General features: G+C 48.3%; 1 protein-coding gene across 1 annotated transcript; it reads right to left on the bottom strand.

The window, feature by feature from the left end:
• Positions 1 to 9,384: 9,384 nt before the first annotated feature.
• Positions 9,385 to 15,310, bottom strand: PTMS (parathymosin). Its single transcript, XM_006124150.5, has 5 exons — positions 15,028 to 15,310; positions 11,540 to 11,611; positions 10,599 to 10,677; positions 10,379 to 10,446; positions 9,385 to 9,699 (listed from the first exon to the last, which is right to left on the bottom strand). Exons 1-5 carry the CDS (start codon positions 15,073 to 15,075, stop codon positions 9,649 to 9,651), a joined length of 318 nt encoding a protein of 105 aa, XP_006124212.1. The 5' UTR covers positions 15,076 to 15,310; the 3' UTR covers positions 9,385 to 9,648.
• Between the last annotated feature and the right edge of the window lie 774 nt (positions 15,311 to 16,084).

Genomic DNA, 16,084 nt, shown 5'->3' on the forward strand with positions numbered 1-16,084 from the left:
GTGGCTGGCTGTGAACCACAGGAGGTCTGCAGTACAGTGCAGTGGGAACTCAAACAGGACGACAAACTAGCTGACAGGACAATTCAGAAATTTCAAGGATACTGAAATCCTCACAAGAATATCACTTGGGTAAGGTACTTTTTTTAAAGAAGAAACTGGCTTCCAAGTAAGCCCATTGGGCATGCCATTGCAGACTTACTGAAAGCTAATGCCTCGCCCATAATCAAAGTTGCATCAATTTAATTAAAAGCTTGATTCTAAACCAAATTATCTATACCTGTACCAACTCCTGGGTGGATGCTTTTTCAGTTTAAACCTAGTTTATATTCTAGGTTAATGCTGCTCCTTATGGCAAAAACAAATGGTATTGAATAAATGTACCAGCTGAGTGTGTAACAGTATGGTCACAGAAATAAAACCAGACATGCTAAGGGCTAGTGTAGATTCAAGAGACTGGAATTGTCCTTCAAGTGAGAGAACCATAAGAACAGTTGGGGAGGATGGACCTAATTATCTCCGACCAGTTTTATACATACGCCACTGACTTTGGCAAAGTTCTCTTCTTTTCTATTTCAATGAGAAGAGAATCAGGCCCAACATACTTCAAAATTCAAGAGCATTTTAATTTCAGACATAATCCAAATGCTTTGGCATCTCTGAAAAATTCCTGCATCTTTAGCTCCTCTTGTACTCCAAAGGTCCATCTAGCCCAGGATCCTGTCTTCCGACAGTGGCCAATGCCACGCACCTCAGAGGGAAGGAACAGAACAGGGAATCACAAAGTGATCCATTCCCTGTCACCCATTCCCAGTTTCTGTGAAACAGATGCTAGGGATACTATGAGCATGGGTTTGTATGCCTGCCCATCTTGGTTAATAGACATTGATGGGTCTATACTTCATGAACTCCGCCAGTTCTTTTTAAAACCATGATATAGTCATGGCCTTCACAATATCCTTGGCAAAGAGCTCCACAGCCTGACTGTGCACTGCTGCGTAAAGAAATACTTCCTTTTGTTTTTTTTAAACCTGCTGCCTATTAATTTCATTTGGTGACCTCTAGCTGTTAAGTTATGAAAAAGAGTAAATTATACTTCCTTGTTTACTTTCTCCACACCAGTCATGATGTTATAGACATCTATCATATCCCTCCTTAATAATCTCTTTTCCAAGCTGAAAAGTAAGATAGGTGACCACATCTGCACATAGTATTCAAAGAGGCAATATGATATTTTCTGTATTATTTTCTCTCATTTTCCTAATATTCTGTTGTCTTGTTGTCTCTATCGGTACGTCTACACTACAACGTTAATTTGAACTAACTTAGTTCGAATTAATTAATTCGAACTAAGCTAATTCGAACTAACGGATCCAGACTAAAAAACTAGTTTGAATTAGCGTTTTGCTAATTCGAACTAGCATGTCCACATTGAGTGGACCCTGAACCGGGCTTAAGGATGGACGGAAGCAGTGCCAGCAGGGCATCAGAGGAGGACTTAGAGCGTGAAGATGCTGTCTCAGGCTAGCCGAGGACTGTGCTTAAAGGGTCCCGACCCCCACCCCGGACAGACAGTTCTCAGGGGTGCCCCGCTTGCAAAGCAGTCCTGGCTTGGAGTGCCCGGACTACCCACACTGGGCACATCACAGCACTCGGCCATCAGCCCGGCTGCACTTGCCGCAGGCTGCCATCTGGGGAGAGGGGGCAATTGGGGGGCTGCAGGAGAGCTTCCACCCCCAGAAGCCCACAGAGCCAGCCCATTCCTCCCCATCGGGGGCTCGTGCCCCATTCCTCCCTCACCTCCTTCCACTTACCCTTCCCTAGCCCCTCTTCTTGATGTACAAAATGAAGATAACGTGTCTTCCAAAATGGAATCTGTTTTTATTGAACAAAACTGGGGGAGACTGGGAAAAGGAGGTGGGAGAGGGGAAGAGAGAGGCTGGGAGAGGGGAGGGCAACTAAAATGATCAGGGGTTGGGAACAGGTCCCATATGAAGAGAGGCTAAAGAGACTGGGACTTTTCAGCTTAGAAAAGAGGAGACGGAGGGGGGACAGGATAGAGGTCTCTAAAAGCAGGAGTTGGGTGGAGAGGGTGCATACAGAAAAGTTCTTCATTAGTTCCCATAAAGAAGGACTAGAGGACATCAAAGGAAAGGAATGGGTAGCAGGCTTCAAACTAGTAACAGAAAGTTGTTCTTCACAAAGCAAAGAGTCAACCTGTGGAACTCCTTGCTGCAGGAGGCTGTGAAGGCTAGAACTGGAACAGAGTTTAAAGGGAAGTGAGATCAAGTCATGGAGGCTGGGTCCATGGAGTGGTATTAGCCAGGGGGTAGGAGTGGTGTTCCTGCCCAAGGTTTGTGGAAGGCTGGAGAGGGATGGCACGAGACAAATGGCTTGGTCACTGTCTTCGGTCCATCCCCTCCAGGGTCCCTAGGGTTGGCCACTGTCGGCAGACAGGCTACTGGGCTAGATGAACCTTTGGTCTGACCCAGGACGGCCATTGTAAGCTCAGGGCTCAGGGTTGGGGGTCTCAGTGGACCCCCTTGATTCTCTTACACACCTGCTCCTGGGTGGCCAGGCTGGCAGCTCTCCTGCCCTAGACGGCCACTTTCCTGTGCCTAGTGCGGAGATCGTGGACGAGGTCCACGATGTCTGCACTAGCCCAGGCGGGTGCCCGCCTCTTGCGGTCCCGGGCAAGCTCCCGGGAGCCGCCAGCCTGGTCCCGGGAAGAGGGGGAGGGCTGGGGGGCATCGGGTGGCTGGCTCGAGCCGTGCCAGGTGCAGGGTCTGCTGGCTGGGTGCTGGCAGGCTTGCACCTGGCATGGGCACCGTAGCCAGCCCGTGCCCCTTTAAGGGGTCCGGGGCCGGGAGGGGGGCAGTAGTTTCCTGGTGTTGGCCAGAGTGGCCACCAGGGAAAGCTGGGGAGGGCTAGCCTCCCACTAGTTCAAATTAAGGGGCTACACACCCCTTAATTCGAACTAGCTAGCGCGAACTAGGCTTAATCCTCGTAAAATGAGGTTTACCTAGTTCGAACTAAGCGCTCCGTTAGTTCGAATTAAATTCAAACTAACGGAGCGCTAGTGTAGCGCCTATGAAAGTTAGTTCGAACTAACGTCCATTAGTTCGAACTAACTTTGTAGTGTAGACATACCCTATATGATTAAGCAAATTCTCTTCATGATTGTCTCGGCACCTGAATATCACAACACAAATCTTTGAAGAGCTGCATGAGTTGAAAGACACTGTTGATGGTCTCCTGATTTAAGGCAAAAATAACAAAGAACGTGAGAGAAAGAACAATGTGAACTTAAAACAAAACAAAACAAAACAACAAAAACCCCAGAACCCTTACATGTAACAGGAACAAATGCACGAACAGACTAAATGATATTAGTCATGTAGGACACAAGGGGTGTGTCTACATAGCAAAGTTGTTTTGGAATAACAGCTGTTATTCCAAAATAACTATACAAGTGTCTATATTGCAATTCCATTATTTTGAAATAATGGACAGCTTATTCTGACTTCTATAAACCTCATTCTACAAGGAATAACACCTATTCCAAAATAAGGCATGTGTAGACGCTCCACTACTGCTATTTTGAAATAGCCCCTCACCAGGGCCATTCTTAATTATTCCTCCTGGGGCTCTAAATCGAGATAGCACATCTACATTAGGGAAGCCTGCCTCTGACTAATTTTGAGGCTTCCCTGCAGTGTAGATGTGCTATTTTGAAATAAGCTATTTCAGAATAACTATTCCAGAATAGCTTATTCTGAAATAACTGTGCAGTATAGACGTAGCTGTCAGCCGACGGTCAGGGCAGTGAGTCCCTTATGACCGGCTGAAGTTCTATTAAATTGTGCTTGGTTCTGTTACAGCAACTGAAGGAGTCAGGTTAAAACTTAAACAGTTACTATTTTATTGTTACAGGGTAAACTTAGTTGTTAAATGCTACTGCTGTGTTACAGATAACATAGTCACTACAAAGGACAGGACAGAAATTACACTAATAAGTCACTTATAGGTACCATGAAACCCCTTTGGTTCTCTGAGCTCTTATTAAATGCATGCAAAATAGACACCTAGCAGGTATATATTTTTACCCCTGCGTTCCAGACTTGGCGTGGCCAGCGTCTTTCTCTCAATCCCTCAGGAAGAAGTATGGCAAGGTTGGGCGTCCCACAGACCTCGGGAGACAATCAATACCTGCCAGCAGGTGTAGATGATTGGAGCTCCAGTGGGGTGGGCTACTAAACCCCTCTTTATACCCCTTGGGTCGCATAGGCTTCTTCCTGGTCTCAAGTGGCCAATTAGGAAAAATGGCTTTGAATGCCAAGTTTCCCACGAAGGGTGCAAAGCATAATTCACACCTGGGAAAATGCAGACAATGGGCACTTCTGGTATGTGATGGGCGAAGATTCCTCTCCTGAGACAGTGCAGGCGTGTCAATTACTGGTACTAGCCATCAGGGCGACGGGAGGCCCCGGGTCATCAGCTAGCCCATTTACTGTCTGGTTTCTGTTTATGGTAGAGTCAGGGACAGGCAGCACACCTGTGTTCCCAGGGCATCAAAGGCTGACTGCCTTTCTCTTGCTCTCTGGGGGGGGGGGGCGGAAACCAAGATGGGGTTCGTGTCTGGCTACAGTAGCCAAGTTCAGTTACAAAGGAGTTCAAAAGGCCCAAGGAATATTGAAACACTTATACAAATGGAAATAACCTAAAACAATAAGTCCTAACAGTGATTCATGGACCTGTTAACACACCTAAACAAACTAATCTTTAATTTATTATAGTTCCACTCAGCACACTACTTCAGGATGATACGCACACAATGACACAGGGATTGTTGTCAAGAGGAAACTTTTTGAAAATTAGAAAGAATTGTCACAAAAGCAGCAGTGCTCAGCTTTTAAAACAGGGATGGGGAACTGTGGGCCCCGGGGTTGGATGTGGCTCCTAGCTTGCCTGGAACTGGCCCCTGAGGCTTGGGGCTCCCTCGAGTTTTGAGGGCTGGAGTCAGGCAAGACTGGGGATGGTTGTGACCCATGGGCTCTGCCTGGTAAGGAAGGAGGGGAGTGGCTACATGCGCTACTGCACCCTCTCCCATAACTGGGGAAACAGCAGCGCAGCAAAGCACTGCCAGGAGGCTTTTTCCCTGCTGCGCCAATTGGCTGTAATCAGGTCAAATAGGAGCAGTAGGGGGCAGTGCATAGGAGAGGTGGTGAACACAGAAACATGCATCCCCAGAGAGCTGTGACAGGTAAGTGCCCCCCATTACGCAGATTCCCCCATCTCCAGCCTGCTCCTGCACCTTTTCTCCCACCCAGACCCCACACCTCAAGCTCTCTTCCCAGCAGCTTCCTCCCACACACTGAACCTCTCATTTTTGGGCCCCACCTCAGAGCCTAGGGTGCCCCACAAAATCTAATAGCCTGGGCCCCCCAGGCTCAGTTGGGGGTCATGAGGTGGGGTTGTTGTTGTTGGGTTTTTTTGCTTCTCATTTTTGTGAGGCCCCCAACTGATTTTCCTGTGGCTCAGTGGCTCCCTGACCCAAAGAAGGTTCCCCACCCATTTTAAAAGATGGAGCTGTGTCCAACCCCACTGAGTAGCAAGGGGCTAACCACTGTGAAGCGCTGCACTCCCCATGGTACTGCAGATGTGTTAGCAGCAGAGAGGGGCCCACAATTCACGAGTGGCTCATTTCTGCTCTTCACAGTGATGTATTAGCTTCGCACGGCATGCCACGCCCTCGCGGGCACTCAAACACAGTCGTTTCTCAGAAGCCTTGGTAGAAATAGCAAAGACCTTGAGAATGAAAATAAAAATCTCCTGGCAGATTGGTGGGAGTCCTGTTTAGCTTTGTGAGTCCATCACAACTCATCTGACAGGCTTCCTTACAGTCAGGATAGTGAGGCAGAGTGGCCTGGCCTCCCTTAGTGGGCAGTGCTAAATCTGCCCTGCCCCTCCTCCCTCAGAATTACCAGGATGGGAAAGGAAATATAACAGGAGAGGCCTGGCACCCAGTCAGGCTTGGAGCACCAGATGTAGCAGCCGGTTTTCCCAGGCAAGGGCGCTGTTTCGGGAGAGCAGGGGGCAGCAGCTGTGTGCACCGAGACACAGCTTGCTTTTCTTCCCATTCCCTGACTATGGGGGAGCAAGGGGAAAGTGCTTGGATTCTGTGAATTACTCCTCTGCCCCTTCCCTTCCCCAGCCAGGGCGAGAGGCAGTACATAAGTACTATCCCCTGGCTTTCTTACTGTCAGGGGAATGGGAAGAAAAGCAACCGCTGTCCTGGTGTGCCCGGCTGCTCCCCGCTCTCCCGAAATGGCGCTCGTGCTTCCAGAGAGCTGGGATCTCAACAGGATCCTGAAGCAGGCCCCAAGTGGAGATGAATCCTGTGGTGGGAGGAGACAGACGGGTGCCTTGAGGAGCTGCGCACTGCCTCAGATGAATGATCATACAAGCTGTGGGAACTATCCACGACAAAGTACCCCAAGGGGACAGCTCTACACCCGCACTGCAGTACAAAATATCCCAGGGAACCAGACTCTAGGCCCATTCTGCTCCCAGAGGGTGAGTCAGCATGTTGTGATGGGATTCCTCACTGGCCCAATGGCAAAACACTCTGCTACTGCTGGGCCCTGGGCTGGGATGTGGTGGCATGGGGGAGGCAGGGGGAAACCTCTCCCTAACCCCTGCCACCCTACCCATTGGGTAGTTGCCTCCCCACTTGTGGCCCAAGAGGCCTGTATTTGTCCACCACCTACCCAGGGCAAGGAGCCAGACTCCAGACTGCTTTGTCTGCTCTGCCCCTGCCTAAAAAGCCCAGGGATGATAGATTGCTGTGTTTGCTTTGCCACAGCCAGAAGGTGCTGGGTTATACACTGTGCTCGGCCTCGACTGGGGAGCCAAGCCCTTTATAGACTGTTAAGTACTGTTTGCCCCAGCCAGAAGGTACTAGGCTGTAGCTTGTAATTCTGTCTCCCACCAAGGGCTAGAGTTTCCCCTATAAATTGTCTCAGAGGGGGTTAGTCTGTAACTTTAAAAACAACTTTTTTAAAAACAAGTAGTCCTGTGGCACCGCTGAGACTAACAAATATATATACATATATATAGTATCATGAGTTTTCATGGGCAAAACCCACTTTTTCAGATTAGATGATTTTGAGACTCAAGAGGATCTCATCTGAAGAAGTGAGTTTTGCCCATGAAAGCTCATGATACCATATATATTTTTGTTAGTCTCTAAAGTGCTTCCTATAAATTGTGACTTGCAGTCTGTCTGTAGTGAAAGAGTAGCTTCCCTCCCCATTTGAGACGACGTCTACACTGCAACATTTTTGCGGAAGAGGAAATGCAAATGAAGCGCTCATTAGCATTTCTCGCACTCTCATTTGCATATTCTATTCTGATCCTTTTTGCAGAAGAGGTTTTTTCAGAAAAAAAATGCAGTATATGTAGATGGGGCCATTTTGCTCAAGAACCCTTTTGGAGGAGTACAGGAGCTTTCGAAAAAGGTGTTTTTTTTAAAAGAACCCCGTCTAGATGGCAGTTTTACTTTCGAAAAACTCTTTTTCAAAAGAATGCACGGCCACCATTATGCAAATGACGCGCGGGAAATTTAAATCCCGGCTTCATTTACAATTTCGATCTAGTTTACATCCCTCTTTTGGAAGAGAGATGTAGTCTAAACATGCCCAGATAGACAAAATCAAGTACCTAGAGGACACCCAAAATGTCACTGAGTGTTCTTGTGCTGAGAAAAATGAAGTCAATGACAATGAAAACACCAGGAAGAGGAAACACACAGGTTCCAGGTGGCAGATCCATCTCTGCAGTTGAACAGCTAGCTGCAGAAGGAACAATTCTGAGAACAAAAGTGGCTGAGCAAGCGGAAAGTCAATGAGGTTCAGATGTGTTGATATTACTCTGTGGCTGTTGTATTTTGGTTGGTATATAGCTTTATTTCCATTAGATTTTAAAAATAAAGCAAAAACGGAAGATGTAACAGTAACCATTTGAGTCTGTCGCTCATGATCCCTATCAACATGGGAGGGTTATTGGCCTTCATGGGCAGCAGTTACAAACAGCTGATTAAAACCAGTATAAGATGTGAGTCGTGAAGCTATGTTGAGAAATAGGCCCTTATTTTTTCCATCATAATTCAAAGTCTAGATGAAAATTATTAAAAATTGGAAATATGTATAATTTTAACCAGTGCTGTACTACAGTCATGTAAGTGAGCCAGGAACTAAATCTCTTTCCAACACTCCTGTGCACCTTTATATTCATGGTTTAACCTGGTTTGCGCAATGTAGGGAGACGCTGTTGCAAGGTGCGTTGGTCAGCAAGAAAGTTACAACACACCACAAAACCTGAATCCAGCAACCTCGGCATAGTATCCTGATCATTCTGGGCATTGTTGCCTCTGGTGCACAGATCTATGCTTTCAGAATATCACCAGTAAAATAGCTTGCTGAATTTCTGCCATATTTTGCATGCCAGTGGAGCAGTATGAGGGAAGGAGGAAGAAGTAAGCACGACAGATTGCTTTTCAAGAGTCTCCAGGTCAAAGCTAGAGGGCACCATTCCTGGCTTTTCCCTGCAGCAACCGCTGCTCAAGTTAACCCATGTGCTATTGTTCTTCAGACTGACCTGTTAGCTGGTTCACATTTTGAATTAAGATTCATAGGCACTACTGGACAAATGCACACTTTAACATCTTTTTTTAAATGCATTTATTTACAGTGCTACTTGAAAACAATATATATATTTATATCTATCACCCTTGTGATGGTTTGTGCCATAGAAAATATCGCAGTTGGATCGGCTTTAATTTACAAAAACAGCAACAAAGTAGTCTCAAAGGGGGATGAAAATCAAAATTTGGTCCCTAATTATTTCTTGTTCTTTAAAAAAAAAAGCCCAAAAATAAGAGAAACTGCAACACAGATTAATGTATAGATAAAAACAACCTTTATGTTCTGGAAAGAAAAAATCATGGGGCCAGCTTGCCTGTCACGTAAACTTTTTTTAATGTTAAACTATTTCTGCATGTATGTGTGCTTTAATAAAAAGTTTTCATGTAACATTCCTTGTCTTTCTTTCTCTCTCTCAGAGGGTTCAGATGGAAAGCAGTTAAGATGCATTGGAGCTTAGAATAGGGAAATATCTCCAGAAGAACCCTGCCTTCAACCTTCCGTACCCCAGAGAGGATGTCGGAGGGCAGGTCTCAGAAGCATAGATAGGTGAGGATATTGATCAAATTAATGGAGAGAGGTGGCAAGTGAAAAAGTTGTGGGATGAGTTTGGAAGTTGGGATATGTCAGATTTCTTACTGGAAGAAGGCGTCATCATTTTTAGGATTATTGGGATTATTTGGGGGGGGGGGGGGGGTTGTGCAGAAATAGTCAGCCATGGAAATGGATTGAGGGAGTGAGTAACCTCAAATTTGGGAGCATTGTAGGAAGGCTACACATTGGGGTGGAAGGGAATCTTAGTCCCATGCCCTCTTCCCTGTCTGAGAGCATTTCTAATCCTTCCGTATCTGAGATTATATGAAGTCAGAGGCTACATGGACAGTGCAAGCATAGGCTGGAATGGAGGGAGGAGAGATGGATGTAGCAAAAGAGGGTGGGAACAGAAAACTCAGGCTGAAGACCCATTTTCTGTTTTCTGTCTCTTTGGATCAGCTTCATCCTATACAGGGTTAAGGAGAGAAGAGAGAGTATGATTAGCATATCTATGCTGTCTGACCCCCTCCCCCAAATATTATGCAGGATTCAACCCAATATGTGATCCTACACGTTGGAGCACACTCTCTGCACGTGATTTACAATGTTGCATGACACCCCCAAAAATAGTTTGTTTTTCTCCCCAGGAATCCCCTCTTTTCTACAGACCCTACAGGTGATTGGTGCTCAGAAAGGCCAGTGTGATGGGTATGGTGAATGAACCTGGAAAGATCAGTTTACGAGCTATTGACACTATTATTTCCAATACATAACCTCCACATGGATCCAGACTACCAAATTCTACATTTAATCCACCCTCAAAACTGGATCCCAGTGACCTCATTAGAAACTTCAATCTCACATTGGATCCAATTTTTTACATAAATCACAGAAATAACTGATATATGCCATATCTAGGATCCCACAGAATCTTGAGCGCCCTACATGGAATATGCAAAAGGGAAGATCTGGATCAATGCTGCACAGCATCCATGGGGATTCCTTATCCCTTCACCACATAGATGTGTGTATCCCATAGTCACATAGGTGGTGATGTTCCTGCTCAGTGATAGAATCCATATGGAATTCACCAACTCCAAGACAGGAAGCATCCAGCCCCCTTTGTTCTCAATGCCATCACCCACCTCCTCTTCTTCCTCTGCTGATCGTTTTGTTGCATGTCCGTCTTGCTCCTGCCCATTTTCATCTCCATCTAGACATGAGCAAAACAGCAAGTTACGTATTAATACAGGCAATGCTCCAGGGAACCTGCCCCTGCTGGAGATGCTCAGAGAGGGGATTCAGTCTCCGTGGCAATGTAATCCTGGATCCCACAACCTTCCCACACATATTGGTTGCTCCCACCTTCATCCTCTTCTCCTGCCTCTTCTTCATCCACATCCTCAGGATTCTCCTCTTCCTCTTCTGCACCATTCTCCTCATCCTGAGTCAGACAAACCCACAGAAAGAAATCAGCTTTGACCTACTCTTTTCATGTCACCAACCATTCCTATAACCTGAAACTATCTCATTCCAGCCAGCCTGTGCTCCCAAAACCACCCACCCACCCTCCCAACCTTATCTCTCCACACAATTCTACTCCCCACAACCCAACCTCCACCTACCCCCTCCAGCCTGCAGTCCCATGCTGCCTGCCTTGTCTTCCCCCAGAAACCCTCTCGGATTCCTCTGGGGACTCTGCTCCTCATGTCACTCACATCATATCTTCTAGACAGTGCTTTTCATGATGCCTGCCTCCCCTAATGCCCAGAGCCCTCCTCAACCCACCCTAGTCTGTGCCTCCTCCACATCACCTGCCTTTCCAATCTCACCCCTTCCTTACTATATTAACACTGTCTCCAACCATCCACCTCCTCAATCTCCCTCACTCCCTACGTCACCACATCCTCAATATTCTCACCCAGCCCATGTCTATCGATTTACCCGTGGCTCCCTGCCTCCTCAATCTATTGTCCCCACCACAGACCATGCTTCCCAATCCCACTTCTTCTGGTCGGCACTTTCCATTCTCAGCTACCTTCTCATTGCTCCCTGGCTCATACTCCCCATGCTGTCTGCCTCCTGATTAGCCCACTCCAATCCAACATGTGCTCCCCATCCCTCTCATCTCCGCAAGGGCTCTAACTCACATTCTGTCGCCTGCCTCCCTGATGGGGTCCACTTCTCATCTGTCTCACCTCCCAGATTCCCTCTCTGTACCAACCTGCATCCCCCAAACCAATGCCAAAAATCCTCCCAATTCCCTCCAAACCTATGTCTTGAGGAGTAAATATATTCTGCCTCACCTCTTTTATCTCCTTCTTCTTTTCTTTGCAGACAGTCTTCTCCTCCAGTTTTTCCTTCTTTTCTTTCAGGTCCTAGATATGGGATGAGAAAAATAATTTTGAGATTTAGCATTAGAGAGAATGACATAACTAGGATTGCTTAAGTGAAGAGGGATAGGAGAAGACATGAAAAACGATGAACGGGATAGAAAAGGTTATTGCATAAAGGCACATTCAATTCAGTGAAAAGGCAACAAAGTTAAACATTATCAATGGAAACACTTTTTCACATAACACACAATTGTAGAATCCTGCCACAAGATATCAGTGAGGCTTAGCAAATTTCAAAATGACAAAATCCAGAGTTATAATAGACAGGAAGAAACATATTTTTAAGTAAAGATAAAACCCTCCTGCTGGAGGCATAAGCCAACCACTAAACTAGATGGGTGCGTCTAGACTGGCAAGATCTAAAAAAACTTTCCAGCTGTCTACACTGGCCACCTGAATTTGCGCAAGAGCACTGACTTTGTAATGTACAAAATCAGTGCTTCTTGCGCAAATACTTTCACGCTCCAGCTTGGGAAAAAGCCCTCTTGCACAAGAATACTTGTGCAAGAGGTCCGGTGTAGACAGGGAAGAAATGTTTTGCACAAAAAAGCCCTGATGGCTAAAATGGCGATCAGGGCTTTCTTGTGCAAAATCGCATCTAGACTGGCCACGGATGCTTTTGCGCAAAAGTATCCGTGCCAATCTAGACGTGCTTTTGCGGAAATACTTTTAACAGAAAAACTTTTCCGTTAGAAGTATTTCCGCAAAATCATGCCAGTCTAGACACAGTCGATAGGTTAGAAACTGCTCCTGTATGCAATGTATTGTATAATTGTCCACTAGGGGGTTTCCTGAGTCTTCCTCTGAGGCAGCTGGTGCAGGCCATGGTGAGAGGGATTAGATGGACTCTGGGTCAGATCCAGTATGACAATTTCTGTATCATCCGAGTGTCTGTCATTGCATGAATAATTATCCCTCTTCCCCCCTCCAGCCCTGGGAACAACACCTCCCTCCAATTACAAATTTGCAGAAGTCCCCTTGTCCCAGGAGAGGCTGGGACTAATTTAATCTTACTTACTATAGGATTGGGAGGAGAGAGGCTGGAGAGAGTCCCTCCTCTGCATGATCAGACAGGAAAAGCTCTCTCAGGCTATGTCTACGCTACATCATATGTCATCATAACTTATGTCACTCAGGGGTGGGAATAAACCATCCCCTGAGCAAAGTAAGTAACACCAACATAAGCTCCAATGTAGACAGCGCTATGTTGGCTGGAGAGGTACAGCCACCCTACCTGAACCAAGAGCTGGATCACACCCTCCAGACCATACCCTGGGGCTCCTTGTTCTCAATGTTTTCAGCAATAGGAGTCTAGGCCCTTCAGTTGGTAAAACAACTCCCCAGTGTCACCAACCCCTCAGTGCTGTGCAGCTGTTTCCTAGCTCTAGTCAAAATAGGTTGAAATGTAAAGATCTCAGTTTTCTGGCCACAACTAATGAGAGACTGACAACTGTCTGCTAGTGCCTCAAGGGCATGAACCCTAGAGGAGGACTGTGTAAGGGGGGAGCTATTGGAAAAGAACTGCGGCTGAGCCAAGGAAAAGATGTTCTGTGACCATCCCTCAATGCTTAGGAATCTGGGAAGCCAGGAGCCATTTCCCCCAAAGAAGTGGCCCAGAAGAACCCCATCACTCTGGTCACTAGGAACTAAACCTCTGAGTGGAACTACTCATATGCCTAAATACCCTGCTGAATTGAAGGCTAGGCATCCTGGGAATGGAGCGAGAGGAAACATCCTTCCCTACATAGTGCAGGAGGTGATGTGGATTTTCCCAGCTCTGATGTCTACTTTTTAAAGGCATTTTTCATATTCTATAAAGCCACAGGAGAAAAGACTGTCCCCTGTAGTATTAACCTTTATCTTCATGACCCCAGCTGCAACTCGGAATGTGGGAGGCAGTCAGAGAAATGCAGTATTTAGCTTTCTCAGCTAGTTAAAAAAAATCGGGGAAGCCCCATGCCATAAAGCACTTGGTATTTAGAGTCTTTTCCATGTAATCCACTATCGCTGTTTTGGCAGTTGATTTTCTGTATAGGTTTGCCATGAATGTGGGTAGCTGAATGTGCTCCCTAGCCCCTACAATGCAGCAGTGAAAAGGCTGGCTCAGGAGCATTTTATTCTTTTACTATTTGGGACTTGTCTTTGTCCAAACTGGTAATGAGAGTTTATATTTGCCCAAGGACTAATAAGTCATAGTGATGCCATCTGTTCCCTACACTCTGCCTCACTCCTCTCTCTTCACCCTCCCTCCTTTCCCTCTCTCTCCCTCAGTCATTTTCTTCCTTAAGTCTATTAACCTTTAGCTATCCAAAACAGCAAAACCATTTCTAAAGCACCAGCTTCCGCACCAGCAGCCTTTAAAAGAGATCCCCTGGCTTAGGCTATAACACTGCATGTGGGGGCTGGGTGGAACAAAACTACATGCCCACATTTTGGATGAATTGTTTGTGACTTTTTCTCCCATGCCCCTGTGCTGCACATAATGCAAACATGCAAAGCCTCAACACACAACCAACCCTCACCAGAGCCCAGCCCACAGCACCTCCAGTACAAAGAGCCCCTTCCCACCACACTCGCAGCACACCCAATGCTCAAAACAGAGGGCCACAAGGCAGGCAAACACCATTCCTGGCAAACAATGCTCGGCACCGCCGCACTCAAAGAGGGAGAGATCAGCATTCAGAGGGACTCAATCTAGGCGCTAGCAGCATTTAGCACAGCTCGCACCCTCACCCACTCGTGCACACCCACAAGCGCACGCACGGCACTAGTGTACTCCCACCTCCTCCTGTGACATTACTCTAACGTGGTCAGTCTAACAAAGCCTTCCGCCACCCACCCCTGCCGATCGGCTCGGACCCCGGCCGGCCGCATAGAGCGGCACTGCCCCCGAGCGTCTGGCCAAGTCGGCACGGTTTGCCCAGGGGCGGCAGAAACGTGCAAGGGCTTTGCAAAGCAAGCGATCGGGGAGCAGCCCGCGCGTGGGGCTAGCTTTGTGGCCCGGGAGGCGAGGAGCGGCGCAACGGGAGCTCAGCGCGCAGGCGAGGCGAGGGCGAGACAAAGCGGCCGAGGAGGAGAAAGAGCGAGCGCTGTGGCGGCACAAATACTTCTGCCCCGCTCACGTGTGCATCGCACGCGGGGCCGCCGCTCCACGCAAAAGCTATTTCAGCGCCCAGGACCGGAGAGAAGCCGGGGGGAGGAAAGGCGCCCCTGAGAGGAGGCGAGAGCAATGCGGGGGGGGGGGGGCGGCAGAGAGTAGACAGCCCTGTCCTGCCCCTGCTTTCCCCGCGCCGCCGCTGTCATGCGAGGATCGCCGAGCTCTTCCCAGCGAGACTGACAGGAGGGGGCGAGGAGGACGGGGGCCCAGCAAACGAGCGCAGGGTCAGGCTGGGGCTCACCTTGGCACCCACTTCTGCCGGCGCCTCTTCCGCGCGTTTCTCCGACATCCTGGCTGGTGCGGCAGCGGGAGCAGAGGAATTACCCACCAAGAAACGCCCGGGAGCCCCTGGGAAACGAGCTAGCGGAGACTGGGCGGCAGGACCAAGGAGCGCAAAGTCCCAGGCACCCAAAGGCCAGTGGCAGCAGCTCGTGTCCGGGGCCAAAGTGCCAGGGTCTCCCGTCCCGCCGTGCTGGGGGATATGCCAGAGAAGGGGATTTATACACCACTCGGTGACGACGGAAGGAGGGACCTGGGGAAGGGAGGGGAGAGGACTGGGAGGGAGAAGAGAGGGAGGCACGACGCACAGCAAGCCAGGTTGGTGGAAAGAGCCTTGGAACAACGTGCGCGCACATCTGCCCGCCCGCTGACAAGTAGGGGAAGCAGCGCCGTGCGCTGAAGGGGTGCTGGGAGCCCGGGGGTCAGGTCCCGGCGCTAGCAGTCACCTGTTGGATGACCTTGGCCACATCTCGGAGTCTCTGTTTTCCCACCCCTGCCCAGTCTATCGGCCTGTGTGCCAGCTCTTCAGGGCAGGGACCCTGCCTCACTGTGCATCGTACCGATCGGGATGGGACGCTACTGCAGTAGCAATACTAACAAATAGCACATTGCTCTTCACCCTCTTGCAGAAGAGAAGCGAGGCCGAGACAGGGAAAGTCACACAAGTCAAAGCAAAGAGCTGAAATCCTGCCTCCCCAGCTGCTCTCTAGCCCATGGGACCTACGTCCTCTCAGAAGGCAACCCAGAAGCTCTGGCCCCAACTCTCTCCCATTAGCTGTGACTTACTGCTGGGTCTAGGGGTGGAGCAAGAGCACGGGGGAGATGCCGGGGGTCCTTAGGTGACAGGCTGAAACTCCCTGACATGAAAAGTGCTACTAGCCACCATCTTGTCCCCTGTGCCTGTCTCTATCTCGCCTTTGCTCCTATCTCCTTAGGACAGATGGAAACTCTTGGCTTTATCGTCCAACCACTCTAACCGCTGACACTTCAGCTATTGGTCGCCCAATGATGCCACTGCG

The sequence above is a fragment of the Pelodiscus sinensis genome, chromosome 1 (assembly GCF_052426305.1).
Source record: "Pelodiscus sinensis isolate ZL-2025 chromosome 1, ASM5242630v1, whole genome shotgun sequence".
NCBI lineage: Eukaryota > Metazoa > Chordata > Testudines > Trionychidae > Pelodiscus > Pelodiscus sinensis.

What these genes read in the sequence shown, in the direction of transcription:
- PTMS (XM_006124150.5), bottom strand. Translation starts at nt 15,075, where the DNA reads ATGTCGGAGAAACGCGCGGAAGAGGCGCCGGCAGAAGTGGGTGCCAAG. An exon ending in AGAAGAAGGAGATAAAAGAG is followed by an intron (nt 10,678 to 11,539) that starts GTGAGGCAGAAT and finishes TGTCTGACTCAG; the next exon opens with GATGAGGAGAATGGTGCAGA. An exon ending in GGCAGGAGAAGAGGATGAAG is followed by an intron (nt 10,447 to 10,598) that starts GTGGGAGCAACC and finishes GCTCATGTCTAG; the next exon opens with ATGGAGATGAAAATGGGCAG.